This window comes from Eretmochelys imbricata, chromosome 2 (genome assembly GCF_965152235.1).
Source record: "Eretmochelys imbricata isolate rEreImb1 chromosome 2, rEreImb1.hap1, whole genome shotgun sequence".
Classification (NCBI taxonomy): domain Eukaryota; kingdom Metazoa; phylum Chordata; order Testudines; family Cheloniidae; genus Eretmochelys; species Eretmochelys imbricata.
In genome coordinates, this window is record NC_135573.1 from 194,364,340 (window position 1) to 194,390,914 (window position 26,575).

A 26,575-nucleotide genomic window follows, 5' to 3' on the forward strand; every position below is an offset into this window, starting at 1 on the left:
CTCTCTGAAGTGAGACAAGACCCTGCAGCTCCTCAATACTGCAGCAGTCTCCATCCCACCAGTCAACATTTCCACTTCCAGGACCAACCCAAGCCTCAATCTTAGGTTATCAAAACCCTCTGCTGCCTCCTAGATTTCTGTCTTCAGAGGATCTTGTTTCTGATTAGCCTGAGTCTCCACTGTTACAGAGATCTATCAGAGCTCACTCACCAGTACCATCCAGACAGTTACAAGTTGAAACTTATACATAAGTCTTCAACCTTTGGTACTGACCATGATACCTGAGCACCCCTCTTCCTCCTGCCCCCATCTTAGCACAGGAGATGATTTATCAGACTTGAAGATCTTGGTACACAAATCCCTCCTGGTACTGTACCACGAAACTCCCATGAGTCCCTCTAATGAAGGGGACTTACCAAACATCGTAGGCCCAGATAGTATGACCTTTCCCCTAGTCTCCTCAGTGAGGTTACTGGGACGCTTGGGGCCATTCCAGTGATCAGTTCTACAGGATGCCAAGAAAGGACTACCGGCACCAAATGGTACTGTACCATTCATGGATACCAAGTGACCATCTTCCATTAGTGCACACTTCTTCAGTACCAGATGATACACAAGAGAAACAAGAACTTCAGCTCAAGGAGATCTTACATCCTTCAGCCAGGTCCTCTTCATCCCCAGATAAGGGGGTAATGCCACCAATGCCCTCCTGTGCTGATGATTTCAAGACCTTCGAGGACATCATGAAGCAGTTGGTAAGCTCTCTCCACTAGAAGAAATCCAAGAGTCACAACTCTCCTTGGTGGATATTTTGAATATTGATCCACAAGGGAAGATTGCTCTGTTAATGAGGCATTGCTAGCTCCCGCACATACACTGTGGCAAACACCAGCTACAGTTCTACTCACCTGTAAAAGGTCAGGCAAGAAGTACTACATCCCACCAAAAAGAATGTAAGACTTCTTTTCCCACCCCAGCCCTAATTCTTTAGTGGTGAAGGTAGCCAACAAAAGAAGCCATCAAGCTCTCTCTACACGTCCAATGAACAAGGAATCCAGGTGGCTGGACTTACTGGGCAGAACAAGCTACTTGTCAGCTGTTCTTCAATTTCGTATTGCTAACATTAAGGCCTTGATGGCAAAATACAACTTTACCACATACTCAAAATTTACACATTTTATTTACCACCTCCCACAAGTCCAAAGAAAGCAATTTTAGCCCATCTTGTATGGGCAGTTAATTTCAAAAAGCTCCCTCCAAGCTGCCCTAGATGCCATCAACACAGCCTCCAGGTACATTGCCGCAGCTGTGATCATGAGTGTGTCCTGGCTCAAGTTCTCTGGTCTTCCCAGAGAGGTGCTTGAAGGATCCAAGTGAGTATATGGAGTCCTCTCTACACACACTCAAGGATTCCAGGGCAACATTGTGGTCATTAGGGATTTACATGCCTGCAACGAAAAGACAGACAGTTTAGTAGAACCCAAACTGCTCAAAGTTCCAGGCCATTCCAGTACCATCATTACTTCTTCTCTAAACTCCATGAATTATGCAGGAGAGGAGCCAAACAGGAAAAAAGGGGATCAACCACCCATACTTCTACTCAATCGGCCCCTCCTTCTAAGGGCTTGTCTTCACTACGGCGCTAAATTGGTGCCACTGCCATCAAGGCCCTTGCATCTGTTTTTGGTTCCTCTCTGGAACATATGATTCGGTGATGGCCTTCACACTTATCTTTTAACACACACATTTCTCATTCATACACAAAACAGAATTGATTTGAACAGGAACATCAAGTTGCAATGCAAAAGAAAAACAATCATTGCATTCTTTTACTTATTTTAAATGCTAAACTTACAACAAAGTGGTGACCCTAAAAGGTCTGTTACTGCCTTGAAATCCGCCCCTACACGGATTCTGGCAGATGCATCTCTACCAATGGCACAGTAGACCATTCCTTTCTGCTATTCAAAAAGGGTGGTTGGCAGGATATGGTCAAATCATACATTAATGCATTTAATACATGCTCCTTATCTTATTATTCTTTATCCTTAGTTCTAAATTATACAAAATACAAACATAAAATCCTACTACTACACATCCAACTATAAGAGAAAAGATTGAAACAGAGATCTTTTCTATTTCACTGTCCAACATACCCAGAAGAGTGAGAGACAGACTTGTTCTAATTACCAGAAAAGATTTTCTATAAAAAAGCGAGGAAGAAAAAGCACTCATCGCCGGGGGAGGGGAAGGAAAAAAGAACAGTGTGTCATTCTCTATAGCAACCTACCACCAAATTTGAAATATACAAAGGAACAAATAAACGATCCAGCACACTGTGAATCCATCTCCTGAGCAGGTGCTTGATATAATAATTATATACCCAATTTACTGGTGGGCAGGGAATCATGTTTATTATAGCTTGCAGGGGGAGAATATGATTCTTTGTTTCTTTCTAGTGCCTGGTCAACAAATTAGCTTAACAAATCTGCCACAGCTGCTAGCTGCAGGAGTTAGGCACTCATCCTGCAGCTACTTCAGTTCAGAAGTAACTATATAAATGAGTTAGAAGACAGTTTATTGGACTGGGACTCAGGAGACTTGGATTCTAGTCCTGGCTCTGCTGGACTGCTAGGTGACCTTGGGTGAGTCACTTTACCTCTCTCTGTCTGTTTCCCTATTTGTAAAATGGGGGTAATGATACCTATCTCTTTTGTAACGTGCTTTGAGATCTACTGATCAAAAGCACCATGTAAGAGATGAGCACTATTGTTTAATGTTTGCCAGTCCCATTGACTTCTAGGTAGAACTATGTTTGCATGTAAACATAAGTGCATAAGCGTTTACTGGAGCAGGCCCTTTGTTCACAGGGTAGCAGCATGTGCTTTAAAATTCCACAGTTAGCCCAAGTGGGGTGGTTTATCCTAATATGCCCTCATATAACCAATATGGGGACAGTCTCCAGCTTGCTTTCTCCCTCTAGATGTGTTTCCTCTTTTGTCCTCCCCTCCACTTTTATGGCTTTAGTGTGTTTTGCTCCTTGGAGCAAGGGTCATTCCTTCTTTTCTGTTTGGGTAACACCTAATACTTATTTGTATTGTAGTGCCTAGGAGTCCCAGTCATGGATCAGGACCCCACTTGGCTACATGCTGTACAAACACAGAACAAAAAGATGGTCCCTGCCCCAAATAACTTACAATCTAAGTATAAGGCAAGAGACAACAGCTGGATATAGACAGAGAAGTACAAGGAAACATTAAGACAACATTGATCCCTCCAATGGGCAGTGGTCGCAGCGCACCAGCAGCCTAACCATTGTCCAGTTTTTTGTAGGCATCGCAGCAAAGGAGAGGTTTTTAGGTGAAATTTGAAGGAGAACAATGAAGGGGCTTGGCAAATGTTTGCAGGGTGTGCCTCCCAAACGTGAGAGGCAGCATCGGAGAAAGTATGAAGGTGCTTGTCTGAAAATTTAGTAAGTGGACAAGCTGCTATGATGGGCCAAGTGAAGGTGGGAGTTGACTTTTGTTTACTGAATAAGAGGTGGGCTTTGAAAGTGAAAACGTAGCTTACATATTTGATACGACCGATGAGGGAGCCAGTGGAGGGGTGCAAAGAGGGGAAACATGGTCAAAATGAGTGGCTAAGAAAATGATTTTTGCAGCAGCATGCAAATCAATGTGAATGGGATAAGACTGCATTTGTCAAAGCCAGAGAAAAACATAGAGGACTGAGATGATGAGAACCTGGATGAGAGTTTCTCGTGTGGGTGGATAGGAAAGGCTATATTCCAGAGATGTTCTAGAGAAAGAAGCTGCAGAACTTTGCTATAGCCGAGTTGTAAAAACCTAGAACGAGGTCTGAGGCCAAGATGATACCCAGGCTATTGACTTAAGTGACAGCCAAGATACTAGTGTTGCTCAGAGTGATCAAGGGAAGGAGATAGCAGGGAGAGCTTGGGTTGGGGGGTGGCTGTTTTAGCTTTTAGAGCTTGAGCTGAGGGGTAGATGTCAGGAGGAAGGCATCAAACAGCCTGGTTGAGATTTGTTTGGACCGGAGCCAGGTTGGAGTAGAGATCTCATTCACCCACCTAGAGATGGTAGTTGAATTTGTGGATGAGATTACCCAGGTAAGGTAAGGGTGGGGAGGATCAGGAGGACCAAGGACAGAGCCCTGTAGCTCCTCCCTGCAAGTGGAGGGGGACAATGGGGGTCCCCCTCAAGGAATGAGTAGAGCGGTAGGAGAGTGAGGAGAAGAGGGAGTCGTCACAGGGGGACATGGGGCCGGACTCTGCCCAGGGAAGGTACTGGAATTACCCTGGGTATTCCCGGGGGGGTTGGGGAAGCTCCTCCAGCTTGGCGTGGGCCTAGTGACGAGCCGAGGGCAGCCCCGGACTGCAGCCGCGCTCCTGTACAAGCCGCAAGGAAAGTTACCGATGACTCACTATCTAAAACGCGTTTCAGAGTAGCAGCCGTGTTAGTCTGTATTCACAAAAAGAAAAGGAGGACTTGTGGCACCTTAGAGACTAACCAGTTTATCTGAGCGTAAGCTTTCCTGAGCTACAGCTTACGCTCAAATAAACTGGTTAGTCTCTAAGGAGCCACAAGTCCTCCTTTTCTTTTTATCTAAAACGCATGTCACTGGGGAGAGGGCCCCTCAGCACAGGTCACGGCGCGCAGGCGCCGCAGGCACCCCGGGGCGGGCACTGGGGACGTGACGGGGACTTCAGCGCTGGGCGGGGTTTCCCCGACGCGCAGGGCGGGGAGTCCAGGAGGCGGCGCGGCGCGGCGCGGCCGGGGCGCTGCCGGATTCGCGCTTTTCCCCCGGCGGCGGAGGGACGTTCCTGCGCCCTGGTGGCCCGCGGGCGCCGCAGCCCGGCCTTTGGGTTTCGTTTGGCCGCAGCTCGGGCTGCCGGAGCCCGCCCCGCCTGCTATGGACAACGGCGCCGTGTACAACCAGACCACCGAGCTGCAGCGCGAGCCGCAGAGCAAGCCCTGCGCCTGCACCCTCCACCGGCTCACCCCGCTGCGCCTGCTGCTCAAAGCGGCGCAAGTGGTGAGTGAGCCCCGGCCTCGCGGGCCTACCCGGGGCGGGGGGACGCGCGGCGCGGTATGCGCTGGGGCTCCGGGCGGCGAGAAACTCGGTGTGTCGCGGCCCTGCCGGGCTGGTCCCGGGCGGCTCGAGCCTCTCGCTGGTTCTTCTGGCCCGGAGCTGCGCGCCCGCGCCTGCCCGCCCCGCTGCAAGCGCGCCCAGCCCGTGGGGGTGCGAGGTGTGGCCCCGCTCTGGTCCCGGACGTGGCCCTGTTTATCGCTCGCGCCAGGCAGGGCTGGGGTGCGGCGGAGCGCAGCGCAACAGGGTTGCCTGTTGCTCTGGTGAAACCAGACAGCAGCTCCGGGTGCTCTGGGGAAATGTTGGGGGCCTGTAGAAACGCTTGGCGCTGCCCTAGCGCAGGGGGCTGGACTGGTCCTTCTTAGCCCTGCATTTCTGTGGGTCCTCTGCCCCCTTGCTGTTGTCCCTGCATTTACCTGGGACCCTGCCCTCTGCTCTGGCACGGCTGGCTTTGGAGTAGAGGGTGGTGTGCTGTGTGCAATAGGGTTGACGCCTTTCTTGACCATACAGTGCAGGGTCACAAAGCAAAAAAAGGGTTAACAGACATTAATTACCTCAGCCATCTTGGTTCATTAATCTCTTTTATTAGGCCAGCTTCTGCTGGTGAGAGGGCAGCTTTCAAGCTTACACTGAGCTCTTCTTCAGCTCTCTGAAGTGAAAAGAGGAGCTGTGTAAGCTCTAAAGCCGGTCTCTCACCAGTGGAGATTGGTCTAATAAAATATATCCCTGCACCCACCATCTCTCTCTAATATCCTGAGACCAAGAGGCTCCACCAACACTGCATACAACATTAATTAATATTTCTTAACCTGTTGTCTTGCACAATGTCACTTTCCCCCTCCCCATTTACAGTCTTCCTTCTTTCCACACCACTCCCCTGCTCTTTGTTGTTCCTGTCTTGACACCATTCTCCCTTTGTACTTGGACGTGAATGCTCAACTAGATTAGTAGATTTTCAAAAAAATCACTTGTTTCAAGTCCACTAAAAAGAAAACTTTATTTTTATGGTGCTTTTATTTATTTGAATGTTGATATAAATCTGCTTCATGTTAGAGCCATAGAAATCCTGGCTATTGTGTTAAGTTTATAATTCTCTGTTATAAACTAAGCTGTCTACATAAAAAGAGGACAAAATTGAGTACAACAAAAAAGAATGTTTCCAGCTGCCCCTTGGTTGTGTTGCATGTGTTTTATTTGGCAATGAATACTGTTGCTATAAGTATGAAGTTGTAAATGTAGTTGTTACTGTGTAAATTTCATGTTTTTCCTTTTTCATTAGTGAGTTTTCTGTGTTTTTTTCTGTCTGCAGTCTTTTACTGCCTCTTTTTTGATTTCCATTTTGTAGGCTATATCTATCATTGCACAAAATATCAGGTGGCATATAAAAATGACCAATAACATGTTAAGACAAAACCTTACTCTAACAAAAACAAATCTTAAAAATAATATCCTAGACTCCTAACCAAAATAGAAGTTAGTACAGATACTACTTCTTTTAAATGTAGACACAGAGCCACCATTTACTTCAGTCAGAGAATTTAGCTTGATATAAAAAGTCTTAACTGAATTTAAAAAGTTAAAACAATAGTCTAAATCAAATGGCAAATGTATAACTCCTGGTCATATTAAATAGAACACTTTCAACTTTTAAAGGCCAGTATATTGGTGAACTGGCATTGCGATTGTAATATCGCTTCTGCAGACTCAAACTATTATTACTGTGGAGGCATCTTCACAGAACCAGTATGGCACATCTATTTGGACAGTACAGTCACAGACACTGACTGTTTAGAAGTTTGTGCTATATTTAGCAAGTGATTTCAATTGGTTTTGTAGGTTCAAATAATAAGCAGGATCCAGAGCACGCAGTCCACTGTGGCATTCTATTTGTGGTCTTAGCATTTGAACTTAAAATTAAACTGGTCTGAACTTATGTGAAGGCCTTAACGTTCTGTACCAGAGGCTCCATTCCATTAATATAGGTGGTAGAAAATCTTGGTTGACCCTCATTATATTGTGGTGAGCTACTGTAGTGGGGTTGGAGTGTTACATAGTGGATCACTCTAAGTCAAAAGAATCCTAAGCCTTCAAAAGGAAGGAATCCTCTTCTGCTGGCTTTTTATGTGTATTTTGTGTAATCTTTTGCTCCTTATTCATAAATGTGGGAGGTCATAAATGATCTCTCTCAAATTTCTGGTTAATATATACAAAAATGAAAACAGCACAGCATGGTTTGGCTTTAGGGAAGATAGTGAAACCTAAATGGGAACGGGACTCAACAATAAAATGTCAGTATCAGTTTTCCTGAAAGCTGAGTGGGTTTTGGGTCTGCAGTGTCATACTCACAAGACAGGTGATTTCTGCCCTTGGTCATTAATCAGGCACTGCCAAAAAGAGGACCATAACATTTGAAAACATATGACAGTCATTTAAAAAAGAAAAAGAATATGCCAGGTAATGGTAAGGTAACACACAAAACTTCAGAAAGTTATGGTTTAAATTTATATTTAAACAATTCTCAAAGCCCTAAAGTGCTTTATATAAATATTTTTGAGGGTAAATTTGTTCTTTGATTTGTTTTTTTTTTTTAATGATAAAACATTTACTGTTAGATAAAATGAACCTGGTGGGTATTACTGCCATGCAAACACTTTGCTCATATAAACAGTCCTGGTAAGTTATATAGACTACTCGTGTGCCTTCATAGACAACTACAGGTGTATCCCTCTGGCAACAGCCTTTCCAGTTAGGGGGGAGAGGGAAATTGCTAGAACCATTCATAAGCAAAACAACACAAGAGAATGCTGGGCCCATGTGAGCACAAACTCAACAGTTCTTAAAGCTTTGGCAGTTTATGGCCTTATCTCGTCACTGTAGGGACACCAGAAGGGTAGGTAACCAAAGCCAGATTTCTCTTTAGCTCATCAGAGAGATACTTCTTTAATCTTTAGAGCCCTGCAAATGTGTGGATATCCATGGATGCGGATATTTGCGGACCATGTTTGTGGATTGAATGTGGATACAAATTTTTTATCTGCGCGGGGCTCTACCTTGCTTCTTTCTCTCCCAAAATGCACAAATCTTTGAGTTCTTGGCAGGGTAGATTTGATTTAAATCAAATTGATTTAAATCACTAGTCAGGCTCGATTTAATCCTGGATTTCTACATAAAAGTGCATTCTTGTTGATTGTTATAACCTTAATAGTATTCTTCACAACTCAGATAGATGAGACCCCAACTGGGTCTCTTTTATGGTCTGCTGCCATTATAGGTTTTCCCTTCTAGTAAGAGAATGGTATGGTAGATCTCAAATCAATGAAGGCTACATCCAGAAAGACCTCAAGACTTCTGGAATATGCTGCTCAAACAGTTTCACTTTTGTTTCTACTGCCTGTCCCTCCCTTCTCACATTTATCTCCAGACTACTAGTTTTCCAGATCTGTTCCGCCCCCAACAATCTTCTTGAACTTTTTGAAATGTTGCACTTTTAGAGAGAGGTAAGGATTGGCTCTGTGTACACAAATTTGCAGAGGGACAATAGGGCTGAGGTCTGTTATTTCTCACCTCTATATATTATTTATTTCTTTATTTAAAAACATTTTTGCTGTTAACAAGTATGTTATCTCTGGAGACACAAATCCACACTTTGAGAACTGCAAAACTAATAATTTCTGATTGTATCTTCTAGACCAGAGGTGGGCAAATTGAGGGAGTCTTGGGGTTCTACCCTGGTTCTTGGTCCAGACACACATTCAAAAATAAATCTTGTACATTACTGTGGTTGAAATTCAGGTAGCTTTCTATGAGTGACATGCCCTTGTCGAATGAAAGCGTATAAAGGCTTCAGTTTACTTAAAAATTATTTGTGAAATAGTTTTACTTGTTTTGGAAATCCAGGTAAGTAATATGAAAGAGAAAGTAAGAAATCCAGGTAATATGTTAGTGTAATCTCTGCAATCTGTTGTGTAGTAATGTGGTCTAATGGATAGCGCAATGGGAGTTAGCAGAAGTGAGTTCCAATCTTGGCTTTACCATTGACCTACTGTGTGGCATTGGGAAGGTCATATTACCTCTCTGTCTCTTATTCCCCTCCCACTCTTTTGTCTATGTTGTCTATTCAGCTCTTTGGGGTAGCAGCTGTCTCTCACTATATTTTTTACAGTAAATAGCACATTGGGGTGCTAGAGACTAGTGTCATACAGATAATATGCAAAACAGTGATTAAAACTGAGTACTGCAATCTTAAAATTGCAAACTACCACTTTTCTAGGGTGCTTTTTAAATAGGATGTTACATACAGCAAATCATCTGTGATTCCATTATATGTATGGTACAATATTCCCTAAAATACTGTAAAGCCAACTGCAGAGAACTACTTTCCACTTTTTAAGATCATGGCATGATATTCTCAATGGAGAGAACTCTCTACTTATGACTCATAGTTGTTAGAGATAAATAATGATAAGATATGCTGACTGCTGAAGCCTCTTTTTGAAACCACTTTTGTGTATCACATAAAAATGTACCTGCCAAAGAACTTTGGTATTAAGTATTAACTTAAGTATTAACTTTGGCATTTGGTATTCAGAACTTTGAGTTTTGCATGGAGTTCTTTTAATTTTGGTTAATACAAAAGGAATTTAGTTTCAATCCAAAACTGGTTCAAATTCTGTAGAAAGTTGGATCGGAGAAGGCACATTGTGCCAAGACCTAGGATTCTGAATTGATAACTAAAGCAATAATATTTGTCATTTAAGTGGCGGATTTAAAAAGAAAAAGTATTGAATGCAGAAACCTTAGTGCATAATGCTAGACTGAAAAGGAAAGTTATAATTTAAGCTTAAAGATCTGCTCTTGCTTCTGAACTATTCATTCACTGCACAAACCCTGCTTTTAAAGACTTGTGAAATCAGCAGAATCCTTTGAATAGCAACCTTTGTATGTAATTTTAAACCAGAAGATTTCACTGGGGAAATGCTACAATTGAGGCTCTAAACAACAGTGGTTAAACAGTTACAATTTCATAGGCAAGTATTTCACTTTCTTTAACTTTCCTTTGTTTTCACAACTTTAGTTTGTATGTTCAGACCTATCTAACATTCAGGCTTGACAGAATTATACATAACTACTAAGAGTGTATATAATGTTAGTATCAATAAGTGACTATCATTCAAGTGATAAAGGAGGGTATTAATATCGGGTGGATGGGTGTGGATGCGCAACATGGGGCTAATGTATTAAAAGTGAGCTGTAATACCTTTTGGCCACATTGCTACCCTGTGCACTGCATAGCAGAGGGTAAACTGACATTGTAGAGGAGAGACAGAACTTGCGTACATTCTCCCTAGTGGTCTTCAGACAGTGTAGAACAGAGGTTCTCAAACTTATTTGATCACACCCCCCTTTTTTTACATCTGTAGTAGTTTATGCCCTTCCTACTGCCACACAAATATATATACTGATTTATTTATTTTTAAATCAACATGCAGCTCTCAGTAAGTATCTAAAACAATAAGGCATTGATTCAAACAGCCATTTAAGTATATAGGCAATATCGTATCATGACACCCTTACTTATGCGCTGCTGCTGGCGGTGGCATTGCCTTCAGAGCTGGGTGGCCGGAGCATGGTGGCTGCTGGCTGGGCACCCAGCTCTGAAGGCAGTGCCGCTGCCAGCAGCTTCTCAAGCCCCTCCAACCCACAGAGTTTGAGAATCTCTGGTATAGAAGACTCTGCACAGTAAAGGCTCTGCAATTCTGGAAGGGAAGAGAAGCGAGGGAGCAGCCATTCTCTACAGGTGGTTTACCCATGGGTCTAAGAGTTTTCAGAGTGCTAATTCAAATAAAAATTACTGCTGGTTGAAAGTCCTTAGGATGATTTTCTGTGCTTTTCCGGGAGGGACCTCATGGTAGCACTTTTTTCTAAAGAACTGTGCTCTCATGGAGAGTGGATAATTAGGGAAGTATAGTGCAGAGGCATTTGTCCTCCACAAATACTTCGGCTCCAGTTAGCCTCTAAAGAGCTGTGTGGCTGTCAGGACCTCTGCAGGTTTTAAAGGCAGGGGACCCTCGACAATGATTCTGAGGAAACTCTGAAACGTGGAATCTCCTGTGCCCTATTGAGGAAAATCCATGTCTTTGTACAGCATCTCGTGCCCTGGGGTCTTGGACTCTGACTGGGATTTTTAAGGCTCTACCACACTACAAATAATAATATAGGACGGATGATGGCCCTTTGTTAATATGAGAAATAATTATTTGATGTGTTAAATAGCTTTAACAGAATACTATGAATGTATAAAGTGAAGTTAGATATACAATTAAAAAAACTATTTAAAATCAGTTTTCCCTTCCTCATCTTGCTAGTCAACTCTTTTGTGTTTGTTTTTCCCCTTGCAACAGTTTAAGGAGAGCACTCAAAAGAGCATAGTAAGCAGTTAACTGCCCCTTCTGCAGATGAGTACAGTTAACAGAAATGCGGAAGAAAATACCAATTAAGAATAGAGCAATTAAGTCTTCATAATTCCAGATAAAGAACTCAGTTGTAGGGAGAAAAGGACAGTACATTTCCTTTTAAATAATTTCCCTCTAAAGCTTATAATAAGAAATTGAGCTTGAAGGAGTAGTTACAAAAAAAACCACAGCTGCCAATTTACATAATAGGAAAAGCATGGTTGACCGTATGCTGTCAAATTCTGCATGTAGGAAAAACCTCTTTACCTGAAGGAAGTCGTTTAAATGGTGATACCTTTCCTCTTCATCACTGATTTTAAATTTAACTGTGGCACGTTCATTAACATGCAAGCAGCTGAATGACTTTCAGGGACAAAAGGATGGCTGTTAGTAAATATTCATGAGCCATTTGGTTTTGGATCAAGCGGAGGAGCACCATTGCTCCAGCGTCATGGTTATTTGGGTTTCTGAGCTCTGTTCAAAGTGGGTTTCTAGCAATTATGTTTTGCTTCTTTTCTGCTCTACTTTTTCACTGGGAAGCGAAGGTGATTCATACTGAAACTCTTCACTGCTGATAAAGAGCACAAATTATGAATGAAAATGAAAACATGTGACTCACATTTTCAGTGTGCTTGTGATAAACACTGTAATGAAGAAATGGAAAATACCTGTAATGGCTATCTTTGCTTTTTAAATTAAAAAGCAAGTGCAAAAAAGGACATCCCCCCCATACATCCTCAAAAAATGGATTTGAAATATTTTGGAGAAATCTATAGTAATCATTATTTTATGCAGAAGTTGATTTCTAAGCAATCTGTCTAATAGCAACTACAGGAGAAAAAGGAAGTACGCTGAGAAATGGCCTTATTGTTTTTGTTTCTTAGCTGTAGTTCTTTTCACTCTTTAAGATGTATCCTATTTAATACTGTTGAGTATTCAATATAGAATATTAGTCTGAAATGTTGCCCTCTGGGCACGGTTTAGATTGGGAAATTTACAGTTCACATGTGCTGACCTGCTAATAATATTCATATTAAAAGAAAAACTCAGGCTGAACGTTATTTTCCTTGACTAGGATCCACTATGTAGCATGTGCAGCAGCTTGGTGCAAGTTATTAACTAGAAAATATCAGTCAAAAGTAGCTGTTTTGAATTCCAACTCTTTAAATGGACACTGGCAACTAATTGTCCAAAATAAGTGTTTTTAATTAAAATATTTTTCTGCCTTTTAGTGAGTCCAAATACATATTATTGTGCTATTATATGAAAATCAGACAGTGGAACCTAGTTAGAGTGATTATTTAAAGATGTAAAGGAGATGGAGATATTATCAAAATCTTTGGATAAACAGGGAAGATGACAACCCTGATTCTTAGGCTTGGTCTATCCTTAAAAAGTTTTACTGGTGTAACTATGCTGGTGTGTGATATTTTACCAGTATAGTTATGCCAGTAAAAGCGTTGGTGTGGATGTATACCGGTATAACTTATTTTGCTTTGCTGAACTGGAATAAGGCCATGTCTGCACTACAGACTTGTGCGGGCATAGCTTTACAGTCAGGTGTGTGAAAAGGTGTAATCCCTGACTGACATAGCTCTGCCCCCAGAAGTCTGTAGTGTAGACACCGCCTGTACTAGAAAAAAAAATGAGATTTTCCTGTTACAGATTGTACAGATGTACAGATTGTACAGCAGCCGGGGACATTAGAACTTGTCTTAGTGAGAAGAAATGATCTATCCATCCATCACCTTTTCGATCTTTCTGTTTTCATATATGCCTGACTGCTTTCTGCCTCTCTATCACCATATATAATCCTCTGCCTATTTATCATGTATTATAGTTGTACTATATCAGTACAAGCATAGCTTTGTTGATGTAGCTGCATGCGCGCACTCGGTGGGCTTTGCCAGTATAGGAATACCGGTATATTATATTGGTAAAGTAATCCTAGTGTAGACATAGCCTAAACTATATCAGTCTAAGCACTTTCCTATGGGTTTAACTGCTGGTACACTGGGGGTGGGGTTTGTCTGTTTAACTAGGCCAGCATAGGTAGTGTCAAAACTTAAGTGTAGAGAAGGCTTTGGAGAGTACTGGTTTTCCCAAGGTTTTCTGTGTCTAGTAGGACTGATACTTGGGCTTACAAGTGAAATTGACCCATCTAGTTCTATTATACAGGCGTAGCAACAATGTAATTAATAAGGATTTCTAAGATATGTAACAAATCTATCTAAAGTGGCAGGACATAGAGTTGTAAAACTATAGCAATGTCGTGTAACCCTTCTGCCCGTCAGAGTTGGCAGCAACAAGGGCCGGGTTCAGTATCTAGGGGTTCCGTTTCAATAACACAATGCAAAACCAGCTCGAGCCCCCACCCGGTGACCTGGGACAATTACATACCACCCCCCAGGCAATACTAAGCGGCAATACTTCCCCTCTCGCAAGCAGAGAGTCTGAGAGTAACAAAAACCTTTTAATAAAGGAGGGAAACAGTGCAGCATTATGTTGGGGAAACACAACAAACAGGATTCATAACACCAACCATGAGCAAAAGACCCACCCCCAAGTAAGTTTGGCAGTGACCTTTTCCCCTCAGGCTCTTAAATCCAGCAACCCACTAGTCACCCCCCTCCCACTGTTCTTGGTCAGTGCAGCCCCCCCAGAGTTCAGAAATTCATCTGCAGAGTCTACCTCCCAGCCTGGGTGAAAGTGGAGGGAGGTATGGGGGGCATCTTACATGCTCTGCTGCTCGGGTCAATGGCCAAGTGCCACGCCTCTCCATGGGGTTCTGCTGCAGTCTTCACCACCAGCTGCGCCTGTCCATCAGCTGCCCTGCTATCCACTCCACTCCGTGCCTCTCCACTGGCTGTCCGCTCTTCTCCGCCAGCCGCCCAGCTATCCACTCCATTCTCTGCGCTAGCCGTCCTGCTGTCCGCTGACCAACTTGTCTTCATGTCCCTCCCACTTAACACAGCTCTCAGCAACTTCACCAATTTCAGCTCTCAGTGATTTTTAGCTGGTAGTAGGGGGAGCCTCAGGGCTGGTGCACCACTAGCCCAAAGTAGGTCTAATGCTTAGACCTAGGTGTCAGTGATTTCAGCGCTGCAGGATGTAACAAGACTCCTAATGGAGCCAAAATTAGCTCTGTTATTACACCATGGAGAGAGGAGGGATCAAAGTAGTGTTTGGGGCCCATACTACCAGGTACACATACCTGTCCCCAGCCTCTTTCAATTCCCTGGGTTTTGGAACCCCTTGTCCCTTGCCTAGCGAGTGCTACATAGTTGAGGGCGAGTCCCTCCATCATAAAATGCTAAGTACAGTTCTACTGTCCTTGATTCACATAGGATAACAACACTTTATTACTCCTGCCCCAATAACAGAGAGACTGATCCGACAGCAGCCAAAGTGACCATTTGGGCAAGCAGTCCCATCATGCTAGGCAGGGTGGGTGTGCCCATGCAAACAAGAGTGCCCATGAAAACAAGATCAGCCCCTGAAATCCTTTTCCACAGCTCACCACCAGATGTCAGGGTAGAGCTCATTCTGACTCTGCTTTCAGTCGCATAAACTTTTATAGGTTAATTTTGCTTTGTAAATTTAAAGGTATTAAAACTAATAACATTTTGTCTAGAGATGAGCATGCTGTCTGCGTATAGTCAAATCATGGATTCTGACCATAAAGTTGGTAGAGATAGGTAGTACTGCAAAGGTGATGGCATTAGCTCTCTGTGGCCTGGTCTATACAAAATGTAAGACTAGGAGAAATATTTCCATGTGTTTTGTTTTGGTTTGAAATTTCAGTGGAAACCCTCCCTCCCCCCCAAAAACAAACAAACAAAAAAACCCAACCATTCTTCTGCAATTCAATTACAGGGTCAAAATTTCGTACTGTTGCATTCTGCCTTTGGTAGCACCACTAGATGTAGTTGAGACAGGTCTCTTATTTTCACCTCCATGTTGCCTAAACCTGTTCAGAGTAGACTGGCATGTTGGTTAGATGATGTGCTGGTAAAAGTGCTGATGGCCTGTGTACACTGCAACCTTTGCAGCTGCTGCAACAGTAATGAATTGCAAATCATGAATTTGCCAGTGTAGATACAGGCTATGAGGGGGATGGGTGTGGAGATGAGCAAAGTCTTGTTAAGAGTGATACCTGAAGGTTAAGATCAACATTAATGGAGTCCTGAAGTTAAGCCCTCAACCCAGGAAGGCTTGCATGATACAAGTTCTATTTGTAAAAAAGTGAATGGTTGGCATGGAAACAAAGCCTTCATAGAGTTACCCTTAATTTTATGACCCAGTCAGGTTCTCCCTTCCTGGAATGTCCTACTCCATTGAATCTTTATTGTTGGGGTTTGTCCCCTAGGTCAGTAATATAGTATAGGGAAACCTAGCCATACGGAACTGGCCAAAATGAGAGAACTGCAAACAAAATGTTATGCAAACACACTTGAGAGGATAACAATACAACTATGTTCTCCTTTCTTCAAGCTGGGGAAACATTTCTTTAAGGTGACTTGTCCTGTGGACAGCCTAGTTGTCATAACTTTTTGCTTGTTTGTTTTTTTAGTAGCTCAAATGAGGTCTCTTTTAAAAAAATAACTCGTGTCCTTCCCTCGAAAATAAGATGGTCTGAGGTGAGTGTAGAACTTCTGGTAGATTGATCAATTGGTGTATCTGACCTTGGTCTCAGCAAAAAAGACTTGCTGTCTGCTTTGGAAAAGAGCCATTTCCGCATTCTGCACTGGGGTGGGGAGTGTGTGCATAATTAGCTAGGTGTACTTTCTCTGAAATATGGCGGGGGCACAAATGGTTCATCAGCATCAAAAGTAGAATTTCAAGTAGCAGCTGAGTTGGATGAGCTGCTTCTGCCATTTATTATAAGGAAGCTGGGGCACTAGTTTTCATTTTCAGCTCTGGGCTGTACATACCAGCCAATGCACCTGAGACTACATTCAGGTCTTGCAGCATTCCCAGTAGGCAGAAAGAAATACAATTTTGCTTGTCCTGAGTGAGCATCTGACAACCAAAAACCTGTCTTCCTAGTCTGCTCCCTTCACTCTCATGCATGAAACCATGAACTGGTAATGTATATTGTATAGTCAACAAGTGTGTGTCTGGTGTAGTGTGTTAATTTTAACAGCAAGCTTGCATTTTTCTCTACATATCAGGTGTTTAATTTGTGGCATTTTTGTACTTGTCTAGTGGTCTGTCAGGTCACAAACCACAAATACAAAATTGTTTTGGCTTTGACATTTAAACTTTTCTTTTATCAGAAATAATTATTTTCACTGCTTTAATATCAGCTGACTGCCTGATACAGACATTGGCAAATGGATTAGATAATTTGAATAATCTTTTTTTTCCACAGCTGCTTTCCCTTTTGGCCTTCATCCTTGAAGAAATTGTGGAGAGTTGTATCCTCTGTGGTGGGCTTTACTTCTTCGAGTTTATAAGTTTCAGTGCCACCTTTCTGAGTATCCTGATACTGATTGTATATTGCACCTCTGCGTATGAAAAAGTTGAGAAGGATAAATTAATCAAATTGGTAAGGAACTGCTTTATCATTATTTTCACTTCTAAATTTTAAGGTGTTTTTTGTTAAAGCAATTTAAATTACATAACTGTTCTGTCCAGACAAGATACACTATTTGTTAACAAGACTACACAATGTTAACTGAGTTACCTTCTTTATATTAGCAACTATTTACACATTTTCACATTGGCTACGGTGAGATACAGAGTTTCAGCTCTGGGCTGTGGAACTGGAAAGCTGACTGCTGGTTCTAAACCTGGGAGAAAAGACCCAGGGTTCAGACCAAAGCAGGTGTTTCTCCTCTGTGTGCCCTTTAACTAGCTGAGTGGCATAAAAGAGCGTGAAGAAAGGGGTTAAAACTGCTTGAAAAATCACTTGACAAAATGAGTCCTATGCCAGTGAATCTCCTCCCTGCATATTACTGTGGGTGAGGGAAGGCACAGTGCATTTCAGTATTTTCCAATGTTATCTATCCGGACATACAGTGAAGATTCTTATGTGTGATGAGAAAAGGAGTACTTGTGGCACCTTAGAAACTAACCAATTTATTTGAGCATGAGCTTTCGTGAGCTACAGCTCACATCCGATGAAGTGAGCTGTAGCTCATGAAAGCTCATGCTCAAATAAATTGGTTAGTCTCTAAGGTGCCAAAGTACTCCTTTTCTTTTTGCGAATACAGTCTAACATGGCTGTTACTCTGAAACCTGTCATTATGTGTGATAATAGGTTTTTAGTTAAGGATCAATAAGCATGTTTTATTTAACACAAGTTCTCTTGAGCATGTGTGTGCATCTCTTTTGTTACAGCTAAGTTTAATACACTTTTAAGTCTGCAAGGAACCATTATGAACAACTAATCTGACCTCCTGCATAACACAGGCCACATGATTTCACTCTGTAATTCCCATGTTTGCATTTCTAACTCTGCAGGTGATTGTCATGTCTGTTTCAAGATCATTTTTGTAAAGCAAGTTGGGATTCCTTTGGTATGAAAGGCTATAGATAGAATCAAATTCTGTTCCTAAAAGGGCTTTCCTATGTTTTCTCATCTCTGATATCTAAAACAAGAAGTGCAGGTTTTTCCCCTGGTATTGCATTAAGTAAAAATGAGTAAAGGGGAATGTAACAGGCTACAGACTCACCCAGTGGCGCCTCCTGCTGGCCATCTGGGAATTAGCTCTTTTTATCAGTTCCGGAGCACCCTCTGCTGGTGTCTCACTGTTGCTGGCCCCTGTATCCCTCCCAGACCCCAGTGCCCTTTTACCTGGAGTGTTGCCCCTCCAGGCAGTACCCCAGAGATCTGGGTCTCCCCTCCCTAGGGAACCCTCCACCCTCTATCCCCACCTTGCCTCAACCTATGGGCTACTGCCAGTCACCATCTAGTCCCCTTTCACTGGGGCCAACTGCAGTCCGTATAAGCCAGTCATCATGGGCAAGGGGGGTTTGGACCTGCTGCCTCTGCCTAACCTTGGGGTGCCCTGTTGCAACCCCAGTACCCTGTCTTAGGCTGTCTGCCAGGCCTGCAGTTTTTCCATTCTGGAGCCTCCCAGCTCCTCTGGCCTTCCCCAGCTCTGCTTCACCTCAGGTACCCTGGTATGCTCCCCAGCAGCCAGGCCCATCTCTCTCCACAGCTAGAGGAGACTGTGTGCTCTTGGCCCACTGCCCTCTTATAAGGGCCAGCTGGGCCCTAATTAAGCCGGGTGTGGCCCCCATCTGAGGCTGTTTCTCCCAATCAGCCCCACTTTTCCTTCTCTGCCACAGCCCTCTCCCTGGGCTTTTTTGAGGCAGGAGTGGGTGACCACCTGCTACAGGGAAGAACAAGTCAGAACTCACAAAATGTGAGATCAAGAGAAATATTTCCGTGTGGTTTTGTTTGTTTGTTTTTGTTTTTAAATTTCAGTGGAAACTTTTTTTTTTTCCAAAAAACAAACATTCTTCTGCAACCCAAACATGGCAACACTGAGAACCTGTAGTGAAAAGTAAATTAGATTATTAAAACTGGGAATTTTTTTAATCTCTTGTGCTAGTGGCATGGGTAATGTGTGTTTAATGAGATATTTTTTAAAAGTAACTATGTCCTTTTCAATTAAAATATCAATGAGTAGTCTCCACCACACATGAATACACATACCCATCTGAAACTTGTTCTACCTCCCTTTCTGGTTCCTTTACCAACCAGTGCCTCCACTAGTTTGTAATTTTCTCTTTTTTTTTTAATGATTGCAGGATTTCTGGGTCACTACAGTAGTGGGAGTTCTCTTTTTTGTAGCTTCCATTGTGTTTGCTGCAACCAGCGACAAGTCATCTGTTGAAACTGTTGCAATTGTAAGTATGTGAAAACACTCCAGACTCCATACTGTGTTAAACCTTCAGCTCATGGTTTAGAGGAAGGGAAGCTCTGGCCAGGTTGTGGGCAGAAAACAGAAGGCAATGCATTTGTTGAGATAAGGATGCAGGAAGAGGTGGCTACCTTAGGACTCCTAAGACCTGGTACATAAATCTCTGCTACAACAGAGTGTGGGAGATCCACATGATGGGCACATTCTCTAGCTGTGGTCTTCATAAGGTTTGCTGGAAGCTCGGTGCCCCCTAGGAGCTCCATAATATTGTGGATGCTGGGAAAAGCTCTTAGTCCCCTCTGTTAGCTTTGCAACCTTGGCCCTATATTTTCTGACCCCTCCGTGGGTCACTGTCCTCATTTCACCCTTCCTTCTGACCTTGGCCCTCAAGGTTCTACACCTTTTCTCTCAGACTCACCAGTTTTGTTCTTGCTTTCTCCACAACAAAGAGACACCCGTGACTGGCCCATGCCAGCTGACTCAGGCTCGCAGGGCTTGGGCTGCGATGCTGTTTCACTGCTGTTTAGATGTCTGGACTCGGGCTGGAGCCCATGGTTTTGGGACCAGATGAGCTGAGGCTAGAGGTGGAGAGGGAATGAGGCTGGGCTGGAGGCAGAGCAGGGGTTGGAGCGGAGCTGCGGCGGAAATCAGAGCTGGTCTGAGGGCTGAGCAGGGCTGGGCAGTGCTCCCTCCCTCCCGCCCCCTGAATGTTCCTCCACGCCGCACACCACAGTTTGGGGACCACTGTCCTAGGGACTCTAGAACATTCTCATAAAGGATGAGTGGGTAGTGGTAACAGACATACAGCTGGGGAGTCAGTTATAGCAGGAAGGGAACTTGCAGAGTTCAAGTGTGCAGAATATTCAGAGCATCTAGGAAGCAATATGGTACCAGAAATAGTTAGACGAGCAGCAGGGCATGTACCTCACAAGGAACACTGGATGTTCGGCAGTTCTGGGATTCATGTGGAGAAGTCATAGTGTCTCGCTTCTCCAGCACACTTTTTAAAGAGTCTCCATATTATTGCTGTGGTAAATTATAAAGCATCAAAATGAAAGAACATTCTTCTTGAATAAAGATTCATTAGAAAAGTAAAGAACTCTTATCCTATAATCAGAATGATCTTAGAATTTACAGGAAGAATATGTTTATCTTCTGTAATATTCATTTGTGTCACAAACATTAACTCAGACACTTTCATGGCTCCTCGCTCCCTCCCTCCCTCCCCCCAGAACAGGGAGATGGAAGAATTCTTTCACTCTTAGATCTGATTGTTTATATTCTATTGTGTTGGCTCATATCAACTGTATAAAACTATCTTTCTCAAACTTCACAGAATCCCGTTAATGCTCAGGCACCAGTTTGACTCATTTTTAGTTGGCCTTGACTATATCTCTACTGTGCTACTACCTCACCTAACACTTTAATGCTATTTTTTTTTTTTTTTTAATGTCTGCTTCTAAGCTAGTATGTAAAAAGTTTTTACTCTGAATTCCTTGCAATCAAACAGTAAGGTCCTGTACCGTGCACACCTGATCCAAGAAATAAAAACTATATAAGTAAAAAAATATGTCACACTTATGATTTCTGATCTGTTTTTGTTAAGAACTGAACCATTGACTTCAAAAGACTGGAGACTGGCTGTATATAGAAATACTACAGTAAAGCTGGGGTGGGGAGGGGTTGCAGGAAGAAGATTGCTTATTCTCTCGCTTCAGGTTCTCAATCAAAGTTGGAATAATATTAATGTTTATGTATACATTTTAAATAACTGTTTCTTTCACATTCACAGGTGTTTGGCTTTTTCGCAAGTATAGGATTTCTAGTTGATGGTATTCACTTTTTTATGGAGAATCGTAAAGTGAAGGAAAATAAAGTGGAGAACACTGGCAACACACAGAACACACCAGAAAATCAGCCGCTGAATAACTAAAGCTGAACTTTAAAAAAGTCCTTTAATTTCTATGAGTTAAATTAATCAAGGTGAAATACTTTAATTTCCCTACTTATTCCACTGCATTGAGGGTAACTTTGTCTTCTCTCTCTTTTGCATCTATCCAGCTTTGTACAAGTCTGACCCTATCATAAGCTTTTATAGACTCCTTACGTTTTTTAACAATAGTATGTGGAGCATCAGGGCTTGTACAATTCTCCATCTAACTTGTCCTGACTAATAATTGTCAGAGGGACATTCTAAAAGGAAGAAATTGCCTCCAAATAGATTTTTTTTTTAATTTAAACATAAAATAGACATCAGTAACTGAAAGCACTGAGACTTCTGAGAAGAATGACTGTAGTACAGGGGAACTCATCAGGCTTAAATTCTGAGTTATGTTTTAAAAATATTTAAATTTTATGTAAATACAGCAGGCCAGAATTAGAAATCTGTTGCATTAATTCACACCTACCTATGTATGTGATATCCAGCTTCTTGCCTCTGATATTAAGAATGAAGTAGTACAATAAAACTCTTTCCTTGTTTTATCGGTTAAACTGTGAATGTAAAAGGGAAACTAAATTTTGCAATCTCATCGAGGTTTCTGTCCCCAAACGAGTCATTCTTTACTTTGATTTTATCTTGTGTGTCTTACTCCGTACTTCTAGATTCTGTTTTGTTTTGTGTCTCTGAAAGTCACTGCTCTTTTTTAAAGGCAGTCGGTAAAACAGATACAGCTAGCTTGTGTGTGTTTGATAGTCAAGTGGTGTATCATAGAGTGACTTTTGCACTCCATATTTGTGGAAGTTTAAAGCTGTAAGTGATGCATTCTTTAAAAATATTGTTAAACCCATTAAAGAAAGAAGAAATTTGAAAATTAAGAGGAAAGGTTAAGAGGCCAATATTTTCAGCCTAGAGGAAAGAAAACTGAGAGGAAACTAACTGCCTGTAAACAGCTAAAGGGATATATTTTAAAAAAAGGGGGCAGGGACCAATTAATCCTTTCAGTTCACGAGGGCAGCACAAAAAGTAATTAGCTTAAGCTTTGCCAGGGAAAGTTTTAACTTAAAAATGAAATAATAAAACTTTGGCACTGTTCCAGTGCACATCACACATACTGTTGTTAACATGTACAGTTTGTCCATGTAAAATTGAAGATGAATGGTCATGAAAGTTGATTATTGTTTGTCCTTGCACCTACGTGCAACTCAGTTGATGAATGGATAAATAAGTAAGCAAGCAGTTGTATAAACTTCTAGACTTAAGACAGCAGCCCATGGGATGAAAAGGGAAGCTATTAGTGAGCAGTGGGTTAGGCACAAGCAGTGCAAGGATGCAAAAGACCAGACAGGTTGAGTCACATATGCAAGGCAGTGGTGAAAAGGCATTCTTCAGATGGTTGAAGAGTGGGTTTTTTTGCAGATTGGGGTTTTTTTCTGTGGAGGGGAAAATGAGATTCTTACACCTGCAAGGGTGGGCTATGTAAGCAGGATAAATTGTAGTAAACTTCCAAGAGAGCATGAGGTGCCCCAAAGTAGATATTTAACCAAAAATACCCCCAAAACTCTGATATCTTAGAGGCCTTGTTATGTAAAAGTAGTTTATTGTCTGACTTTTCATGACACTTGCCATGTCTTCCATGATTTGAGACTATTAACATCACTTTCCCAAAATGTATTAAGTCAAACCTACAGCCCTTTAAATCATTGAGGCAGCATTGAGACTAAACCCTCTAGGAACAGGTTGTCTTCTACTCTCGCCCTATTTTGAGGACAGAGTAGTAGTTAGGGAGTTAAAGTATTGTAAGTGAAATCAGAGGCTTTTTCTAAGGCTGCTACTTTCTGATGATGAAACATAACATGGTTGTAATGGTCTCCCTTTGTTAAATGTGTCAGCTCCTGAACATTTGAACCTGTTGTGAAGGAAATCTGACACTAACACTACATTTTGCTGAATATCATCAATTTTTGGCTCCATCCTGTTTTGTTAATTTCTCTGTGCATGGTTTTTACTAATTTTTTTTACTTTTTGCATCAAAAGTGGCTATAAGTCTTGATTTTAAATATAAATGTAAAAATAAGCTTGTTGCAATGATATCTAGAATGACTTCCACCAAGAACCCTTTGTTGTTTTGTTAAATTTTATTTTCCCAGTGTGGGGGTTGGCCATGCTTTCCCCAGCATGAAAGTATGTGAAGAGACTCCCCGTTGTCAAAAAAACCAATATTTGTGCTTCCTCTGCAGCACTCAGCTCTTGGACAGAGCAGAGTCAATTAACTCTCCAATGTCCTTTATAGAATTAGATAAATTTGTGTTGGAAGAGGTGTGTTAAGTCATCTCTCTGCCATGGTTTCTTATCTCTGTAATAATAAAGTGCATTTGGTACTCACATAGTAAAGTTATAGGCACCAATAGAAGAACCTAGATACATCCCATGATCTCAAAATGCTTTACAAAGAGGGAATAACTACTAAGTTCATTTTTACAGATGAAGAGACTGAAGTACAGAGAGGCCAAGTGATTTTCTGTTATATGGAGTCAGTGCCAGAAGAGTGACTAGAATTCAAGTCTCCTGACTTACAGTCCTATGATCTTACCACTAAACCATGCAAAAATGGAGATACTTATGCACCTTTGTAGAGCACTTTGAGACCTTGATATAAGTAGAAAGTAGCATTCAGTCCACCCCCTTGCTATGTCGGGACCGTTCCCTGCAGCATGTGTTCCTAGTGTGTTGTCCAGCAATGGGGCTTCCACCACTCTCAACAAATGGGTGACCCTCATCTAGATTTGAGTATCAACTTATTTCTTTCTGCAATAAGAGACCAAAAATGCCTTTTTCCAATAGAAAGGGATGAAAAACATTTGTGATCAACTATGTTATGAAAGGGGAATGGATAACGTTTGAAAACTAGTTAGCTCTACTTTCTAATCCGCTATGGGCGGTCTCTAGGAGGTGGCAGGCCCACGAACCTCAAAAGCACACCCAGTTTTTGTCAGACGTGCAGTCTCTCTCGTGTGGCAATAGAGTGCTGCCACTAGACCAGCCTGGACGTGGGTTCAAGTGAGTTGATGCACGTTGTCGTGGACGTACAGAACTGGAATTACTGACTTAAAATGATGTGTGTGTGTAGTGGTGTTGGCATAAGTTTTATGAGCATGGTGTTGGTCTAAAACTCTTCATTTTTTGTTTTAAAAAGACTTTTTGGGATTACAACTCTTATTTGAGTTTCTTTAAGTGAACCTATGAAGACTGAGCATGTAACTTTTTCATAGATATTTGGAAGCAGTTTTTACAAACAACCATAGAAACCATATAAATAGAAGAGAGCTGAACGTAAGTCCTTCAGAGCCCGGACACACTTGTACGTTGGCTGGAGTGAGAGACTTTATTGCTGTAAAAATGGTTTGGAATTTTTTTCACACAGTCAAAAAATATCCTATTTGATGTGTTTTGTTGTTTTTTTTTTGTCAGACTCCGCTCTTTGTTGTTGTTTTTTTTTTTTTAAATTAGGCTTGGTCTCAAAAGTGGAGAGGGGCAGTTTTAAGCAGGATTAAATGTTCCTGAAAAATTCTTGCTTCATCAGTAATATATCCTGTGGAAGAGAGTAATGGCTATTGGCAGCCTACCTGTGCATTGTGTCCTATCCCCAAGAGAGGGTCATCAGTAGTTGCCTATGGGGTTATGGGCCTGCTCCCATCCCTGTTGAGAGTCTTAAGCCTATTGCAATGGATCCTTCTCAGACACCAGAAGCACCTGATGAGTCTTTATACCAGATTCCGTGGTGACAAAGCTTTTATCCCATTTATGCTTTCCAGGAAATTGTTAATCTTATTTTTAGACTCCATATTTAACATACCTTAAAATTACTATATCGACAGAAGAGAAAAGCAAGCAGTATCCCTTGGATACTAGATATCAAAAGTTGTTACTGTATGTTACTGTGTCAACTCTATTGTTAAGGATATTGGGTTACTGTAGGCTTCCACAATTGTATTTGGTTCCCTCCCCAACCTCCACCCCTTTCCCAATTTCACCCTCCACACCTGGAAAGCAGTGAACTATCTTGCACTATTCCCAGAATTCTGCCAAAGATGTTTTGACATAACACCACTTGCCATCATGTTGATTTCAGTTCCATTGAAAGCACAGAAACCAACTCCTACAAGAGAAATACAAAACTTCCAGTAAAGGGAAACATTTTGTGAGGTTCTTTATAGAGTATGTATAACTGATTGCCACAGCAAATTAGCTTGATAGTGCCCTATTTAAGATATAAAATTTATGTATAAAAACACCTTTGAATATGTTCATTTGTTGCTGTACATGTGTAATGTATATCTAGATAACTTTTCACTGGCGAATTTAATTTGTATTTTCATTACTTTGAGATTTAAGGAGGGGTTTTTTTATGTTTACTGGGTTAGGAAAATATAATGGTTGTATAACTATGTACAGTTCTTTGGCTTGTACTGCAAATGCCTTGAAATTCCAGTTGAAGTATTTCAAAATACTTCAAGAATGTTCCATTCTAAACCTGTGGCCTTTTAAATGTGCTATGGTTTTTTACTGGATTTCTAAAATATTTTAATTTTAAATAAAATATTAGTAACTTGCTTCCAGTCTTTCTCATCTCATCTACTAACAATCTGGCATTAATATCTACTTCTGCTAGAGGAAAATGAAGGAAATTGCTTCCTCCTTTGTTTCTCGTTAGGGCCATTTCTCCTGTTTGATGGAGCGGGCTTCCATTGTGCGTAGACTGTGGAGAAGTATTCATCTTACAGTCTTATGAAGTTGGACATTTTCAGTGAAAGTTCCCATAAATTATCTTCTGAAATCTGCTCAATATTGTGACACTGAAAAATACTGTGCTAAAATGGTCCTTCCACTATAGACTTTACACATACAGTTTGCTGTAAGTTACTTGGGATGTACAGTTCCAAGTACTGCTTTTCAATGGACTGGATTATTTCTTGGGGCATTTAAAAAAAACAAATGGTAGGCTTGTGTTAAGAAGGCTCACAAACGAAAAGGTAGTTGTAGGGATAGTGCATTTATCCTAGCTTAGAGAAGAATGATCAAACTACTCAGCTGGGTAAGAATTTAAATTAGATGTCTGTTTTGAAAATGTTTCTCTAAGTGCTAAAAAATTCTCAGTCAAACATGCAGGTTTTGGGGGAAATAGCTTTTTACATTTTTAT

At 41.7% G+C, this 26,575-nt stretch overlaps 1 protein-coding gene across 1 annotated transcript; it reads left to right on the forward strand.

The window, feature by feature from the left end:
- Positions 1 to 4,631: 4,631 nt before the first annotated feature.
- On the forward strand, positions 4,632 to 25,988 carry CMTM6 (CKLF like MARVEL transmembrane domain containing 6). Its single transcript, XM_077811232.1, is given in 5 exon segments — positions 4,632 to 4,814; positions 4,816 to 5,052; positions 16,933 to 17,109; positions 19,323 to 19,421; positions 21,228 to 25,988. Coding segments are annotated over 5 exon segments (837 nt in total). The 3' UTR covers positions 21,369 to 25,988.
- Positions 25,989 to 26,575: the final 587 nt, after the last annotated feature.